This window comes from Telmatherina bonti (assembly GCF_933228915.1).
Source record: "Telmatherina bonti genome assembly, chromosome: 10".
Taxonomy (NCBI): domain Eukaryota; kingdom Metazoa; phylum Chordata; class Actinopteri; order Atheriniformes; family Telmatherinidae; genus Telmatherina; species Telmatherina bonti.
This window is the reverse complement of record NC_136628.1, coordinates 3,875,358-3,892,821: the sequence shown is the minus strand read 5'-3', so window position 1 is coordinate 3,892,821 and position 17,464 is coordinate 3,875,358. Positions and strand designations below refer to the sequence as shown.

At 52.8% G+C, this 17,464-nt stretch overlaps 1 protein-coding gene across 1 annotated transcript in view; it reads left to right on the top strand.

Annotated features, from left to right (window-relative positions):
• The window catches only part of LOC306761562 (E3 ubiquitin-protein ligase CBL-like), a 31,069-nt gene extending 13,605 nt beyond the window's left edge, over positions 1-17,464 (top strand). The window contains 14 exon segments of the mRNA XM_079247784.1: positions 1,167-1,313; positions 1,429-1,585; positions 1,783-1,904; positions 1,980-2,117; positions 2,820-2,907; positions 3,085-3,216; positions 3,849-4,058; positions 4,129-4,245; positions 5,195-5,224; positions 5,226-5,485; positions 5,569-5,733; positions 9,869-9,972; positions 10,056-10,241; positions 13,740-17,464. Of these exon segments, the coding sequence (XP_079103910.1) occupies positions 1,167-1,313; positions 1,429-1,585; positions 1,783-1,904; positions 1,980-2,117; positions 2,820-2,907; positions 3,085-3,216; positions 3,849-4,058; positions 4,129-4,245; positions 5,195-5,224; positions 5,226-5,485; positions 5,569-5,733; positions 9,869-9,972; positions 10,056-10,241; positions 13,740-14,077 (2,194 nt within the window). The 3' untranslated portion in view covers positions 14,078-17,464.

Below are 17,464 nucleotides of genomic sequence, written 5' to 3'. Positions count from 1 at the left end.
TTACGTTGCCTTACCTGAATCATCAGCATGTTGAGGATCACAGTCAAACACGGAACATGTATGTTAAATACACACACGGAACGTAGACGTGTGATTAACAGATCACAATCTACTTTCTCTGATTCTCAGAAATAAATGTTGATACTTCCTCTGACTCATCGATTCTTATCGAGCTGCTGTCCGCTACATCTGTCTCCACCCGATGAGTCCTGTTACATCCAACCCCCCCCCCCCATGAGTCCTGTTACATCCAACCCCCCCCCCCCCCATGAGTCCTGTTACATCCAACCCCCCCCATGAGTCCTGTTACATCCAACCCCCCCCATGAGTCCTGTTACATCCACCCCCCCCAACCCCCCCCCATGAGTCCTGTTACATACAACCCCCCCCCATGAGTCCTGTTACATCCAACCCCCCCCATGAGTCCTGTTACATCCACCCCCCCCAACCCCCCCCATGAGTCCTGTTACATCCAACCCCCCCATGAGTCCTGTTACATCCAACCCCCCCTGATGAGTCCTGTTACATCCAACCCCCCCCATGAGTCCTGTTACATCCAACCCCCCCCGATGAGTCCTGTTACATCCAACCCCCCCCCATGAGTCCTGTTACATCCAACCCCCCCCGATGAGTCCTGTTACATCCAACCCCCCCCCCCCATGAGTCCTGTTACATCCAACCCCCCCCCCCACTGAGGACTCTATCTAGCTGATTATTCCACTGAATAAATATTGATCTCAAAAGCGTCCAGATTGACGACTATTTAGCACAGATCAGACCCAACCTCCAACTGTCCCCAACCTCCAACCGTCCCCAACCTCCAACCGTCCGCTCATGCTGAAACCAAACGGCTGCTTTACGTCTAGAAGTAATGCAGCACAAGAGGTGGAGAATTCTGATTTATTCATACGCTTTTATTTTAGTCTCATTCCTGTCAGGGCGGTCTTTATTTCTCGCCACCTCCTGGTTGGTGTAGGGATTAGGTGTTTACACGGTCATTTTTCATCTCTTTAGGACGGATTTAACTTTTATTCTAGATTAAAAAAGACCTAGAGCTCTCATGTAAACGTGGCCAATGTGACATATTCTTGTCACAGGTCTTTGCAAGCCGAGTCTGATAAGATTTGTAACCTTCTTCTCTCTTCCTGTTTCCTGTCGTTTCTCAGGCGAAACCTGACCAAGCTGTCTCTGATATTCAGTCACATGCTGGCGGAGCTAAAAGCCATCTTCCCCAACGGCCTATTTCAGGGCGACAACTTTAGGATCACCAAGGCTGATGCGGCTGAATTCTGGAGGAGGTCGTTTGGAGACAAGTGAGTTTGTAATCTGGAAAATGTGCTCAGACAGTCTGATTCTTCTGCAGCGATCACATGTCCAACCCTGAACTCATGTGTTAACGTAACGGTTTTCTATGCGTCCTGCTCGTAGGACCATTGTGCCGTGGAGGATGTTTCGTCAGGCTCTCCATGAGTTTCACCCCATCAGTTCAGGTCTGGAGGCCATGGCACTCAAATCCACCATCGACCTCACCTGCAACGACTACATCTCTGTTTTTGAGTTCGACATCTTTACCAGGCTCTTCCAGGTGATGTCACAGTTCAGAGGTCATGGTCTTTATGGTGTGCTAAAGGAGCGGACATTAACAGTCTGCTGGAGGACCATTTTTGTCAGGAGATAAACACCTGTTTGGTTCCGTTCTGATTGGTTGATGTCCAACTCAGGCTGTTGTTTGGAGAAATAAGCTTCTGTACTCTAACGGGAAGTGTTTGTGCTTCTGTGTAGCCGTGGTCATCTCTTCTGAGGAACTGGAACAGTCTGGCAGTCACGCATCCCGGTTACATGGCCTTCTTGACATATGATGAGGTCAAGGCTCGGCTGCACAGGTTCATCCACAAACCTGGCAGGTAGGAGCTGAGTTAGAGAGGAATACCAGAGGGTGGTTCTGACCAGGAAGCTGCTGACCGTTGTCCTTCTCTCAGCTACATCTTCAGGCTGAGCTGCACTCGGCTGGGCCAGTGGGCCATCGGCTACGTGACGGCCGACGGGAACATCCTGCAGACCATCCCCCACAACAAGCCGCTCTTCCAGGCTCTCATTGATGGATATAGAGAGGGATTGTAAGTTAAACTTGATTCAGTTGTAATTCACAAAGCACTAATTTAGGCTTTCCTGAGTACAGTATATTTAATAACAGGTGGAAAGCCTGTCCCACAGACCACATGTCATTAACAGTGTGTGCCTGTAATCTCATTACTTCCGTCTGTTGGCTGCATTAGCTGCGATTTACGTGCAAAGTGCAGAGGCTGTTAAAGTGCGACAGAAGGAAAGCTCAAGTAGGTTGTTGTACACAGTTACAGTAACGAGGCTTCATGACAAACGGAGAACACACCGTCTTGTGTCCAAAGAGGAGCCAAAGATCCTGAAAAACCTGCAGTCTGAAAGTCATCCGGTTTCAGGTTTAAAGAAACACACACTGAGCTGAGGAGGTTCTTACCTGCTCGTCTTTTTAAATGTGAAGAAATTAGCACACATTTTCATAGAATTTCAGTGGTAAAAGGCGCATAAACAGCCTCCTACTGAATGCCTTGCTCCAGTCCAGGATGTCCGCTCTGTGATTCCCCATCCCGTTCTTTTCTCAGGCCTGTAAAAATAAGTGAAAAGTCTGAAAAGGCAAACTTTTTTCTGTGATAGGGTTAAACACAGTGAGCATGCAGATGTTAGTGGATGTTTTAGGGTTTAAAGCTGAAAGAGTCAACATGCTGATGGACGAGGACCGGTGTCCAACAGAAATACTGATGTTTATTGCGGTGCTTCTCTAGCTATCTCTTCCCAGACGGCCGAACACAAAACCCAGACCTGACAGGCTTGTGTGAACCGTCTCCGCAGGACCACATCAAAGTTACTCAGGTTTGTTTCTGTCTCAAAAGCTTCGAGAGCGTGACCACCTTTTACAGGGATGACGCTGTAGAAGATGTGCACACAGTCTCTTTGCCTTGCGTTGTTATGGTGATGGAGACGGATGCTGCAGACCTGGAACCCTTGAAGAGGGTCTGACCTGCCGGTTTTTCTCTCTTCCCCCTGCAGGAGCAGTATGAGCTGTATTGTGAGATGGGCTCCACTTTCCAGCTTTGTAAGATCTGTGCAGAGAACGACAAGGATGTGAAGATCGAGCCCTGCAGACACCTGATGTGCACGTCCTGCCTGACGGCCTGGCAGGTCAGCTGCTGTCCACACACTGATCCTTCCAGTTCGAACCAAAGAAAAAGCCTTCTTCCTCTAATATATACATAAACCGTTTGGTTTTTTTCAGTTTGCTCTGCGTCCTCTCTGTACAGCTTGTTTATCTTAATGATTGTCTTTCCAAATGCTTCCTCAGCATATCTAAATGTGGCCACTGCTGTCTGAAAGTTATCACTTCCTGCTTGCTTTTTCCTGCTAGCAGCGTCCCGGCTGCTGAAAGCTGCTTTGCTTCTTGCAACATTTCTAAATTTGCTGACCGTTGCCGTACATCTTAGAAAGGGGAAGTGTTACAAATGATTGCTGTACTGACAGAATGCTCTGGAGAAAACTTCTGCATCTTTTCTTCTGTATTGACCTGTAGTGATCAGAGTTTCAGGACGGAAACCTTCAGAGAAATGTTCCTGCATCTGAAACGTTTCATTTCAGCCATTTGTTCTGATGTTTAGGGCTCCTGCTTCTTTACTTTTTGGTACCACCTTCAGAGCAAACGACTCTTTCAAAGAATAAAAATGTAGGAAAATGAAAAAGAAGCATCTGGAGAAATGAATGTAGCATTTACCCGTCTGGGATCGTCCTGCAGGATGAAACCTTCCTGTGCTTTTTGTCAGGAATCGGAAGGTCAAGGCTGCCCGTTTTGCCGCTGTGAAATTAAAGGAACAGAACCCATCGTGGTGGACCCCTTCCACCCGAAAGCCAGTGGGGGTTCCTTTGCTGGTTTCCAAGCGTCCAACAGAGCAGAAGCTGCCAGCAACGAAGAGGAAGAAGATGATCGGCTGGAAGACCAGAGCCTTGTCATGAGCAGGTTGGCCTGCCACAAGGTAAGACTGTGAACTGCTTCTTCATCTGGTCTTGTTGCAGAATCTCTAATGTGTGCATGTACGTGTACAGGTTGAACGTCCAGCATCTCCAGTGTCTCAGCTGCCTCCAGTTCCCCCACGTCTGGACCTCCTGCAGCAGAGATCCTCCAGCTCCCTTACTGCTCTGGGTCAGGGAGCCACGGCCAAGGCAAGAGAGCGAGCAGCAAATCCCACGACTTCGTATGACTCGGGCTAATGCAGGCTCCAGACTTCATGTTCCTACATGGTTCTGTGTGGAGTTGCATGTGGAAAATGCAGACCGGGGACTGGGTCCGACCGGGGACTGGGTCAGGTTGGGGACTGGGTCAGGTTGGGGACTGGTTCCGACCGGGGACTGGGTCAGGTTGGGGACTGGGTCCGACCGGGGACTGGGTCCGACCGGGGACTGGGTCCGACCGGGGACTGGGTCAGGTTGGGGACTGGGTCCAACCGGGGACTGGGTCCGACCGGGGACTGGTTCAGGTTGGGGACTGGTTCAGGTTGGGGACTGGGTCCGACCGGGGACTGGGTCCGACCGGGGACTGGGTCCGACCGGGGACTGGGTCAGGTTGGGGACTGGGTCCGACCGGGGACTGGGTCCGACCGGGGACTGGGTCCGACCGGGGACTGGGTCCGACCGGGGACTGGGTCCGACCGGGGACTGGGTCAGGTTGGGGACTGGGTCCGACCGGGGACTGGGTCAGGTTGGGGACTGGGTCCGACCGGGGACTGGGTCAGGTTGGGGACTGGGTCCGACCGGGGACTGGGTCCGACCGGGGACTGGGTCCGACCGGGGACTGGGTCAGGTTGGGGACTGGGTCCGACCGGGGACTGGGTCAGGTTGGGGACTGGGTCCGACCGGGGACTGGGTCCGACCGGGGACTGGGTCAGGTTGGGGACTGGGTCCGACCGGGGACTGGGTCAGGTTGGGGACTGGGTCCGACCGGGGACTGGGTCCGACCGGGGACTGGGTCAGGTTGGGGACTGGGTCCGACCGGGGACTGGGTCAGGTTGGGGACTGGGTCCGACCGGGGACTGGGTCCGACCGGGGACTCCTGCAGGACATAACGACGTGATGCAGGTCTACCATCTGAATAAAGACTCTTCCTCCGTTGCAGATCGCAGCCACTCACAGAGACAAGCCTCTACCCCCCCCCCCCTGCCCTGAGAGAACTGCCCCCTCCCCCGCCCCCTGAGAGGCCGTCCCTGGTGGGCCAGGACTCCAGACTACAGAGGAGACCGCTGCCCTCCGCCCCCGACCAGCCTGCGTGGGCCGCCAACTACATGGTCCCTCGTCCTGCGACCAAGGCCCCTGCGGTCCTCCCCTCCCCCCCTCAGAGTAACGGAACCACAGGGGAGGGGTCCAAAGCCCACGCAGCCACCAACGCCGTGTACTGCCTGGCTGCAAGGTACGCAGACCCCCGCTGACGAGCACATGGTCATGTGGCGGACCTTGTCTTGGAACCAACATGTCTTGTCGCTGCTTCCTCAGGTCGCTGCCGGCGCCGGTGGCGTACGGAGAGACGCCGTCATCAGACCCAGACGAGAACGAGTACATGAGTCCCACCTCGCTTCCTGTCTCTGGTGCTCCTTGGGTCCTCACCGGCTCCTTGGTACCCCCCCCACCATCGCAGGCAAACAGCCACAACGACGCCAGGTAAACTGGGGAACAAGGAGCTCATGGAGAACAGGTGTTCAGTTCCTGGACAGGTCTACCATGGTACCCGTTTCTACGGACCTGCTCATCATGATGGATGATGTAGATGGACATGTCGGGAGCAGGGTTCCCCCTCACCAGGTTGTGTTCGGCTTCCTTAGACCTGGGTCTGAACCGGGTTCCGGTAGATCTGGAGGAACAGAACTCGTCTTGGACAGACGGTTTTTGTTGCTTCCTCCATGTTGCTGCAGTCCACCTCAGACGTGCTGTGTCTGCTGCTGCTCCAACGTGACGTGTTGCCTCGGACATGTTCTATTTATTACAACTCTACGTGGTTTTGCTGCTGCTGATTTACGGCGTGTTCAGACCAAACGTTTCTGGGCGTCAAGAGCATGTAGTGTCTATGTGGAGACGCGGCAAGGGCTCTCTGCTGAGTGCGGCTCTTGTTGCATTCACAGTGACTATCACTTCTCTACGACGACGTTCTCTAGCTTTATTTATTAAATAAAACCATGTTGTCTCTCTGCTGCACCGCCATCATTCAGACTGACCGGAAGGAAAGCTCCGCCTTTCCTCCTCTCTTTACGCCGTGTCTGCCACTTGTCTGGAGCGGCAGGAGCATTTTGGGCGTCGGACACAAAAGTGGCAGTTTAGTGGGCAGCGTCGAGCGTTTGGTCTGAACACGCCGCTACATGGCTGGGTCATAGCAGCCTTGCTGGGGCATCTGGACCGTCCAGGACCATTTGGACCTTCCTGGACCATTTGGACCGTCCTGGACGGTCTGTTCTGGACTTTCCTGGACTGTCTGTCATGGTGTTCATCAGTCAAAAGACTGAAAATGAGTCTTTATGTGTTTGAGTCCTGATGGCGGGGGCGACCCGGAGGGTCCCGATGGCGGGGGCGACCCGGAGGGTTCTGGTTCCTTGTAGCAGCTGCTCAGTCTGTTCGTCCCGTCCAACACAGTTTGATGTTTTCATGTGTAGAAAATCCTTGTTTTCCTCCAGACTGGGTGGAAACTGGAACCGTTCCCTGAAATGCAGCTGATCTGGTAAATTTCTGTCATATTTCTGAGATGGTTGTCGGTGATCCGAACAGGAGAAATACAAGATGAATGTTCCTCCATGCAGAACCATCTGGACCACAGTGTTTATAAAACCTTCTCAGACCAGCAGCTCCGCTTCACAACAACGTGGTCTCAGGATACTTTCAGTCCCAGCTGGTTCATAATAAACAGCCTGGTTCATGAAAACCACCAGATTGCACCGAAGCTTCACTTGGATCCGGTCTGCCTGGACCGGTTTAGGTGGAGGAACCGGTCTGCCTGGACCGGTTGGGGTGGAGGAAACGATCTGCCTGGACCGGTTTAGGTGGAGGAACCGGTCTGCCTGGACCGGTTGGGGTGGAGGAACCGGTCTGCCTGGACCGGTTGGGGTGGAGGAACCGGTCTGCCTGGACCGGTTGGGGTGGAGGAACCGGTCTGCCTGGACCGGTTGGGGTGGAGGAACCGGTCTGCCTGGACCGGTTGGGGTGGAGGAACCGGTCTGCCTGGACCGGTTTAGGTAGAGGAAACGGTCTGCCTGGACCGGTTGGGGTGGAGGAAACGATCTGCCTGGACCGGTTTAGGTGGAGGAACCGGTCTGCCTGGACCGGTTGGGGTGGAGGAACCGGTCTGCCTGGACCGGTTGGGGTGGAGGAACCGGTCTGCCTGGACCGGTTGGGGTGGAGGAACCGGTCTGCCTGGACCGGTTGGGGTGGAGGAACCGGTCTGCCTGGACCGGTTGGGGTGGAGGAACCGGTCTGCCTGGACCGGTTTAGGTAGAGGAAACGGTCTGCCTGGACCGGTTGGGGTGGAGGAAACGGTCTGCCTGGACCGGTTGGGGTGGAGGAACCGGTCTGCCTGGACCGGTTGGGGTGGAGGAAACGGTCTGCCTGGACCGGTTGGGGTGGAGGAAACGGTCTGCCTGGACCGGTTTAGGTAGAGGAACCGGTCTGCCTGGGCCGGTTGGGGTGGAGGAACCGGTCTGCCTGGGCCGGTTGGGGTGGAGGAACCGGTCTGCCTGGGCCGGTTGGGGTGGAGGAACCGGTCTGCCTGGGCCGGTTGGGGTGGAGGAACCGGTCTGCCTGGGCCGGTTGGGGTGGAGGAACCGGTCTGCCTGGGCCGGTTGGGGTGGAGGAACCGGTCTGCCTGGGCCGGTTGGGGTGGAGGAACCGGTCTGCCTGGACCGGTTGGGGTGGAGGAACCGGTCTGCCTGGACCGGTTGGGGTGGAGAGGACAAGAAAGAGAAACCAACATGATGCAGCTTTTATCCAGGAAGACGTGCAGAAAGAGAAGAAATACGTTCATGATGCCGATGCTGTCATATGTTTCTACATGGAGGATGAGGAGCAGGGAGATGAAGAGGACGTCCTGAGTGCAGAAGAGGAGCCTGATAGCCAAAGACTCTTCCTCCCATCGTACATCACACTCTGGAACCACCAGTAGACCTGCAGTCTGAGAGCAAAGTTCTCCGTTTGGAACATATGGAACTACATCTGACTGGAACCAGTAATCCCAGTAACATGTTCCAGCCTCTGTAGCAGAATGCAGTGATGAACGACATCAGACAGATAAATAGTTTGAAGGAGATGAAGATGAGCAGACGAAAGCTGCTGATAACAGCTGGTGTCTGGTGAAACGATGTGAACAACATCAGGACTTTCCTGCTGTAGCAGAATGTGCTGAAATAAAACATGGAGCGGGTGGTGCAGGTGTAGCAGCGTAACACTTCTACGCTGCAGGGTCACATGTTTAAAAAAACTGCTTCTGGACTTGTTTTTACTTTTCCAGGGTGCATGTGTGTGTGTGTGTGTGTGTGTGTGTGTGTGTGTGTGTGTGCACATGTGTGTGCGTATGTGTGTGTGTGTTTGTGTGCGTGGGTGCGTGGAGGGTCTTGGTGCTCGGGGAGCGCTGCTGGTGAGCTGGGGTGCGGCCTGGCTGCCGCTCGGTGGCGGTCTGGGGATCCCGGCCCTCCGTCGGTGTGGGCTGGGCCCTCTGCCTGCGGGGGTGGGGGTTGCTTCTGGGCTCTTGGGGCCGGGGGGCCCGCGCTCTGTCTGCCCTGGGGGGCCGGTGCCCGGCGGGGCCGGTCCTCGCTGGTCCGGGCCTGCTGGGGCCTGTTCCCCCTGACTGCGGGGGACTCTGGCTGGGACCCCCCTCTGCCGCCTCCTGGGTCGGTGCATGGCTGGCTCTGGGGTGGGGCGGTTGGGGTCTGCGCCTGGGGATGGCTGCCGATGGCCCTGGTCTCGGGGGTACTCCTGGCGTGCCTCTTGCCTTTGTGTGGGAGGGGTCACACTGGCATGATCTTCTCTGAACACGTTCCACTCTGCATGTTCTGCATGTGACACAGTCACCGAGTCGTCTGCAGGTTTATTCACTAACAGCAGCTGGTTTTCTCATTTCTGTTTGTTTCTCATTTATATTTAACTTTTTACATTCATAGTTTAGTTACTATGATCTAAAGTTGGCTTGTATGTGTATGTATATGTGTTAATACTGGCAAGTGTGTATATGTTTGTACGTATGTATGTGTGTGTATGTGTGTGCATAGAGGTGTGTGTGTAAATGTATGTATGTGTATATGTATATGTGTACATATGTATATATTTGTGTATATATATATATTATGTGTGTATACGTGTGTGTATATGTATGTGTATGTATGCGTGTGTATATGTATGTGTGTGCCTGTATGTGTGTATGTATACATCTGTAGGTTGTTTTCTTTCTTTTTGTTTTTGGGTTATTTTTTAGTTGTTTTTTTCTCTCCCTTTTCTCTCCCTTTATCTCTTTCCCTTTTCTTATGAGGTGTTTCTTCTCCTTTCTCTTTCTGTCTTTTGTCTGTCCTCTCTGGTCCAGCAGTACAAACTCTACAATTCAAACAATAATACAAAATAAACATAGAAATAAAATAAAAAATCAGAAAGTCAAGGGGATCATTATATCTATAAAGCTTCCCTTGGCAGAGAAAATTTGCTCAGCAGAACATCCAGACCATCATTCTGCTTGCCTAAATGCTGGACAAGACAAAAAGAAAAAAAAAAGTAAAGCTTTTTTGGCCTTTTCTCTGTTAACTGAGTTTTCTTTGCTTGATCCCGGCAGTGAGTTGGGCGACAGCGACTCGGAGGACCCCCAGGTTTATGAATCCATGTGTAACATCCAGAGTCAGGCTGCTTCCTCTGAGATGACGCTCGCCTCGGAACTCGGTAGCTTTCCTACGCGGCTGTTTATGAAGAGTCACGTCATTATCTGGACATGCTGTCATTTCATGTGTCATCTTGTTTTTCAGACCAGCCGTCACATGCAGCTGTGGTTTCTCAGGACACAAAGGAAGACGCAGGCGTGGAGGACGTTTACGAGTACGACTGTCCCCGGCCGGTTGTCCCTCCTGCCCCCACCAGGAGAACTTTATCAGAAATCGTCTGTCCGTCGGCAGCCTTCAACGCGCTCAGTGTGGACTCGTCACTAGAAGCCAGTACGTGCAGTTTATTCTTCATTAAGAAGATAATCTGGTCAATTTAAACAGCATAGATCAGGATTCAGACTTTTCTGCAGTTTTCAGTGTGCAGAATATTTCTAGAATGAACAATGATGAAGAAATGTTTAGTGTCTCTGTTCTGCACATTTCAGTCTGATTTATTTTAATATGAAAGTCCAGAAGGGCAGATATAATCCAGCATTTTTTACAAACCCCTTCATTTATTTTCTATTGATCCTCTTAGATCAGCCAGAAACGAGCTGCGTCTGATTGGTCAACTGCTAGGGTTTTTGTTCACGTGCACATCGGCTGTATTCTTCATAGAAACACAGGCAGAAATGGTAAACAAACCAAAGCAGTTACTTTGGAAATAGAGTCTACACCAAACATACACATTCGATCCCGGATTGGACCCCAAAAATGAGAAGAACAGACCCTCATTTCAGCAAAAGCCTGTTAGCAAATCCCCATCATGCTGACCCTTCTTTATCCAGGAGTCTTCAGTGACGTGCCAGTCACAAACTAAACCTTGCAACGCTATGGCTGCTCCATTTGTTGCTATTAAGTCGTCGTTTCATTGGGAAATTTGAATCCCTCTCAGTTAAATCAGCATTTCTTGTGCGACATGTTTGCACTAAAAACATCCCGGTGTCCACCAAGGTTTTAGCCTCTTTGGTCTGAGCCGTTCTAAAATATCCAGGTACAAAAAACTCTCTAAAACCAGTAATTTTCAGCGCCATGGAAACCAAATGTAGAGTCATGCTGGAAAACTCAAACAGGCTCACTTGTCTGAGTATTCAACACTGTATCACTAAACAGCTGAGAAAATCTCATAATAGGGTCACTTTAAGGCACAGGTGTCAAACTCCAGTCTTGGAGGGCTGGTATTCTGCAGGTTGACAAGAAGCGGCTGGACCCATTTGATTTGGAAGAGGGAAACAACAAAAACCTGCAGGATGCCCCCATCCAGGACTGGAATTTGACACCCTGCTTTAAGGTCTGAAGGTTTCTCGTTTTTGTACACCATTGGAGCTGCAAGTTTTAATACATGCAGTGGGTTGCAGTGTAAAATGCTACACTGGAGCATGGCAGGTTCTTTCTACATGAGTCTCAGGTGTTCTACCTCACCTGCTTCATCCTGCTGCAAACATCTTTATCTCTGCTCTATGTTTCTATATTTTCTGGGATGTTTCCACAGCCGTGAGGAAAATCTGCAGCTGAAGACACTAGTCAGAGAAAAGATGAAGACTTGTTCACAAACTCTGCATATAGAAACAGAATGTACAACTTCATCATCTAACCTACGTCCCAGTAGATTGTTCCTGCGATAGACAAGCGTCCTGTCCAGCGTCTTGTCGGGGTGTTCTATCCATGGGGTCCTCTCCATGGGGTCCTGTCGGGGCGTCCTGTCCATGGGGTCTTGTCGGGGCGTGCTGTCCATGGGGCCCTGTCCATGGGGCCCTGTCCATGGAGTCCTGTCCATGGGGTCTTGTCGGGGCGTCCTGTCCATGGGGTCTTGTCGGGGCGTGCTGTCCATGGGGTCCTGTCCATGGGGTCCTGTCAGGGCGTCCTGTCCATGGGGTCTTGTCGGGGCGTGCTGTCCATGGGGCCCTGTCCATGGGGCCCTGTCCATGGGGTCCTGTCCATGGAGTCCTGTCCATGGGGTCCTGTCAGGGCGTCCTGTCCATGGGGCCCTGTCCATGGAGTCTTGTCCATGGGGTCCTGTCGGGGCGTGCTGTCCATGGGGTCTTGTCGGGGCGTGCTGTCCATGGGGTCCTGTCCATGGGGTCCTGTCCATGGGGTCCTGTCAGGGCGTCCTGTCCATGGGGCGTCCTGTCCATGGGGCGTCCTGTCCATGGGGTCCTGTCCATGGGGCGTCCTGTCCATGGGGTCCTGTCCATGGGGCGTCCTGTCCATGGGGCGTCCTGTCCATGGGGTCCTGTCCATGGGGCGTCCTGTCCAGGGGGTCCTGTCCATGGGGTCCTGTCCATGGGGCGTCCTGTCCATGGGGCGTCCTGTCCATGGGGCGTCCTCTCCGTGGGGTCCTGTCCATGGGGCGTCCTCTCCGTGGGGTCCTGTCCATGGGGCGTCCTGTCCGTGGGGTCCTGTCCGTGGGGTCCTGTCCATGGGGCGTCCTGTCCATGGGGCGTCCTGTCCATGGGGCGCCCTGTCCATGGGACGTCCTGTCCATGGGACGTCCTGTCCATGGGGTCCTGTCCATGGGGCGTCCTGTCCAGGTGGTCCTGTCTGGGGGCCGTCCTGTCCATGGGGTCCTGTCCATTGGGTCCTGTCCGGGCGGCATCCGGTCCATTGGTTCCTGTCGGGGTGTCCTGTCCATGGGGTCCTGTCTGGGGGCCGTCCTGTCCATTGGTTCCTGTCCATTGGTTCCTGTCCGGGGGGTCCTGTCCATGGGGTCCTGTCCGGGGGGGTCCTGTCCATGGGGTCCTGTCTGGGGGGCGTCCTGTCCATTGGATCCTGTCCGGGCCGCGTCCTGTCCATTGGTTCCTGTCGGGGCGTCCTGTCCATGGGGTCTTGTCGGGGCGTCCTGTCCATGGGGTCCTGTCCGGGGGTCCTGTGCATGGGGTCCTGTCCGTCGGGCGTCCTGTCCATGGGGTCCTGTCGGGGCGTGCTGTCCATGGGGTCTTGTCGGGGCGTGCTGTCCATGGGGTCTTGTCGGGGCGTGCTGTCCATGGGGTCTTGTCGGGGCGTCCTGTTCATGGGGTCCTGTCGGGGCGTCCTGTCCATGGGGTCTTGTCGGGGCGTGCTGTCCATGAGGTCCTGTCCATGGAGTCCTGTCTGGGCGTCCTGTCCATGGGGTCCTGTCTGGGCGTCCTGTCCATGGGGTCTTGTCGGGGCGTCCTGTCCATGGGGTCTTGTCGGGGCGTCCTGTCCATGGGGTCTTCTCGGGGCGTCCTGTCCATGGGGTCCTGTCGGGGCGTCCTGTCCATGGGGTCCTGTCTGGGCGTCCTGTCCATGGGGTCCTGTCGGGACGTCCTGTCCATGGGGTCTTGTCGGGGCGTCCTGTCCATGGGGTCCTGTCCGGGGGGCGTCCTGTCCATTGGGTCCTGTCCGGGGGGCGTCCTGTCCATTGGGTCCTGTCGGGGCGTCCTGTCCATGGGGTCCTGTCCATGGGGTCCTGTCGGGGCGTCCTGTCCATGGGGTCTTGTCGGGGCGTCCTGTCCATGGGGTCCTGTCCGGGGGGCGTCCTGTCCATTGGGTCCTGTCGGGGCGTCCTGTCCATGGGGTCCTGTCGGGGCGTCCTGTCCATGGGGTCTTGTCGGGGCGTCCTGTCCAGGGGTCCTGTCCATTGGGTCCTCTCGGGGCATCCTGTCCATGGGGTCCTGTCCGAGTGTTCATGTGCCGCTTCCCTGCCAGGTCCTGGGATAGACTACGCCCCCCGTCGATCCTGCGTTGGATGTGTAGTAAAATGGATGAGTGACTCCCTCCTATTCCTCTCTGCTCCTCCCCCTTTAAATGACTCCTACTTTTTTCCAGGTCTGTTTCCATCCAGCATGGAACCCGAACGACCCCCCAAACCGCTCCCACGCCGAGCTAACTCCGACAGACGGCCCCAGCCGTTCAGCCGTGAGCCGACTCCATTGCCAGAACTTCCTGGTGCCTCCTCAGCGGCAACTCCTCCTGCTCCTCCTCCTGCTCCTCCCGGTGCTGGAAGCCTGGCCCTGAACGGGGAGATTGAATGCCTGATGTCTCAGGGCTACTCCATCCAGGACATCCAGAAAGCCCTGATGATCGCCCAGAACAACCTGGAGACGGCCAAGAACATCCTGCGCGAGTTTGTGTCCATCCCCTCCACAGCGCACATCGCCACATAGTCCTCGTGTCCTCGTGTCCTTGTGTCCTCCTGTCCTCGTGTCCTCATGTCCTCCTGTCGTCGTGTCCTCCTGTCGTCATGTCCTCATGTCCTCCGGTCCTCCTGTCCTCATGTCCTCTTTCCCTACTCTGTGCCATTATCAGTGAAAGCATTTATCAGGCACCTTGCTGCAGGGCCACACATGTACGGAGGTAACGCCGTGTTCGGTCAGAAGACAAACATCCAAAGTCAGGTATTATTTGCTTTTTAAAATGGATTATTTTCATTATGTTGGACGTTGCCAAGCGACGGATCCTAAAGCCTCAAACTGACTGGTAATCCCCGCTTTGGTATGGAGGCTTCGGCCCCTCCAGCAGCAGCACATGGATGTCAGCCTGCATCTTCTCATTAGACAGATCTGAGCTGTGATCCAGCAGCTCGTTCAGCAACATGCTGAACCGCGTCCTGAAGAAGGTTCCTGCACATCCAGCTTTCAGTTCCGGTGCTTTCCAGGCTAAAACGTGGCTTTCAGTGGGGGACTGGTAATTCAGTGGCGTGTTTGCAGATGGATGGACGTTCAGTCACACGAGCTTCGTGGTGTCTCGCTGGTATTTTCACAGGTTGAGCTTAAGGTTTAAAACCCTCCAACGTGTTGTGCTGTGTGTCGCACTAACAGTATCTAACTTCAGCTGTTTTTCCCATCATTAACTTCATTCCTGGCTGCAGCCTGGCTCGGTGCATGTTGGGAAAACCCAGGACAGATTTCTCCTCCACCTCCAGCAACGACACTGCTCTCAGCTCTGTAAGGAAGTCCAGATTTATTCCTGGTTTCAGTGTCTGGCTTCTCGTCTGTGCAACAGAGTCACAAACGCAGGAAGAGAGCGTTTCTTAAACTTTCCTCTCTGTTCAGATGCCTGAAAGCTGAAACCAGATCGTAACTCTGGCCGATGAATGGCTCTTATCCCAAACTAACCCAAACCCACTGCAGCAGGACTAACTAACCCGGAATATCTGGTTAACTCGCCCAGACATGCCGGATCTGGTTATCCACTCGGTAATCCAACCAGGCTTGTCCATCTGGATCAGAGCGCTCATATAAAAGGGGCGGAGCTTGCAGCGTCTGACCAATCACAGACCCTGCAGAGGAGCTACTTTACCAGTTCTTCACAGGTATGAGGAGTTAAACACACGATCCAGGCCAACAGCAACAGCCAGGAGCTGACTCGTGTCAGTTCAGCAGATTACAGGATATTAATCCATCAGACAATATAAATATATACAATATATCGAATTTTCAGATGTTTTGAACAAAGTTTTTTTGTTTCCTTCCTTTCCTATGTATTAATTTTAAGGGTGGGACCCAATAAAATCTAATTAATTACAGTTTGTAATGAATTTATCTCGATTAATCGCATTTTATTCACATAATATTTGGCCCACAAAGCAACAAATACATTTTAAATAGATTTTAGTGGACGACTAACTAGAATAATAAACAGACATGAATATTGTAAATTCTGGCTCCATTAATGTCTGGAAAATTCATCTAATTTTAAAGCAGTAAACAAGAACACAAAATTCCTGCCAGCAGCGCGTCAATTTTTTAGAGTCAGCATGTTTTATTTTTTAATGTTTCCATTCACACTCTGCAATAAGAGGCATCTTTTCATGATAGTAATATTTATTTTTAGGCTCGGCCTGTGTGAGTGTGTTTTGGGTCGGAATCAAGCAGCGACCTCCGGCGGTTAAAAGTGAAGCGTCTGCAAAAGTTACAAAACCTGCAGTTCCGACTTCATCCACTAGCTGCAAAACACCAAATCCCCATAGACTCCCATTTTAAAAAGACCAACTTCACAGCAGAAATAAACATGTTTACAGCAGGAATAAACATGTTTACACCCTGGTACAGGTCAGGTTTACCTTCATGACAACTGTGGGGGGATTTCTAACTCACCCACTTAAAAGTAATTTAATCTCGAAATTCGGCATGTTTAGGGGCGTGTTCTTTTGATTGACAGATCTCCCGATCTCCCGCTTCAAGTCAGAAGAACATAGAACAACCGCAGTTTTTAGCTGGTTAACAACGTGACTTAGCTTTAGCCATTAGCTGGTTAGCTCCAAGCTTCAGTTCAGCTCGTCAGAAACCTACGGGTGATGTCACGGAGGCTCCACCCATCTTTTATATACAGTCATCACCATGACGACAGCAGTAGTTGTACATTCCATAAATTCCTGGTTCTGCGTGTGTGAGCAGGGTTATCTCTTTATTCCAGATGGGCAGAGCTAAACTGGAACAACTGCAGAACAGAAACCGCGCCAAGGTTTTTCCCTTCATTAGGATGCATCTTCCTCTCCTAAGCTCCGCCCAAAATCCACCAGTAGAATGGATGGCCATTATCTAAGGACTGATTGGTCTGGAGGTGTTGCTTTTATACTGGTTGATCTCCTATTCAGAACACATCCTCCTGCAGAGCAGGTTAACCATGCAGTGCATCTTTCCATGATGGTGTACCCTGGTAGGAAGTGGACAGACAGGAAACTCAGAAGTTACCTGGATAAGAGAAAGTCCAGCTTCCTGGTTTAGGAAAGAAAGTCCAGCATCCTGGTTTAGGAAAGAAAGTCCAGCATCCTGGTTTAAGCCTCTGAAAGGGTTCAAATGTTCAAACAGAAGCCACAAACAGCACCTGGAACATGTGTTTATGTATCTAGCTGCATGTAGCTCAACCAGCAGCTCCTACTAGAAGCTGAGTTAAAGCACATTTCCAGGTTGCTGCAGCTTGCAGAGCTTCATGCAGTAGTTTGTCAGCTGATGTGGAGGCAGGACCTGCACCGGGTCAGCAGGACCTGCACCGGGTCAGACTGGACCTGCACCGGGTCAGCAGGACCTGCACCGGGTCAGACTGGACCTGCACCGGGTCAGACTGGACCTGCACCGGGTCAGACTGGACGGCCAGACGCTGTCAGATCAGGTTGTCTCCCTCCGGTGGACAAACAGTGTAACTGCGGCTGCACAGATCTGTCTCTCGGCTGGAAACTCGGCGCTGTCTGCATGTTGTGCTCGGCCACCGTGACGTTTGCCTGCAATCTTTGTAACTTTAGACATCTAGTAATGTTGAAAGTTTAACCCAGTAAAAGCTGGTCTGAGCGATTCCAGTGGATATGTGTTGCTCCTGAAACCTGCAGCCATGGGGTCCATGTCGCCCCAGAACACGTTTAGCCCCGCTTTGTGTGTGCTGGATGGCTGTCGGCCTCACGCTTGCCCTTCCAGACGTGTTGCTTCAGATCAGTCTTGTTAACTGGCCTTTTCTACAACTTGCCTACTAACCAGTGGTTGCTTTATCGCCTGTGTAGATAGGATTTATTTATTGTCTTTTTAAAATCCTCTGCATTCATTGTGCTGCCATGTTTT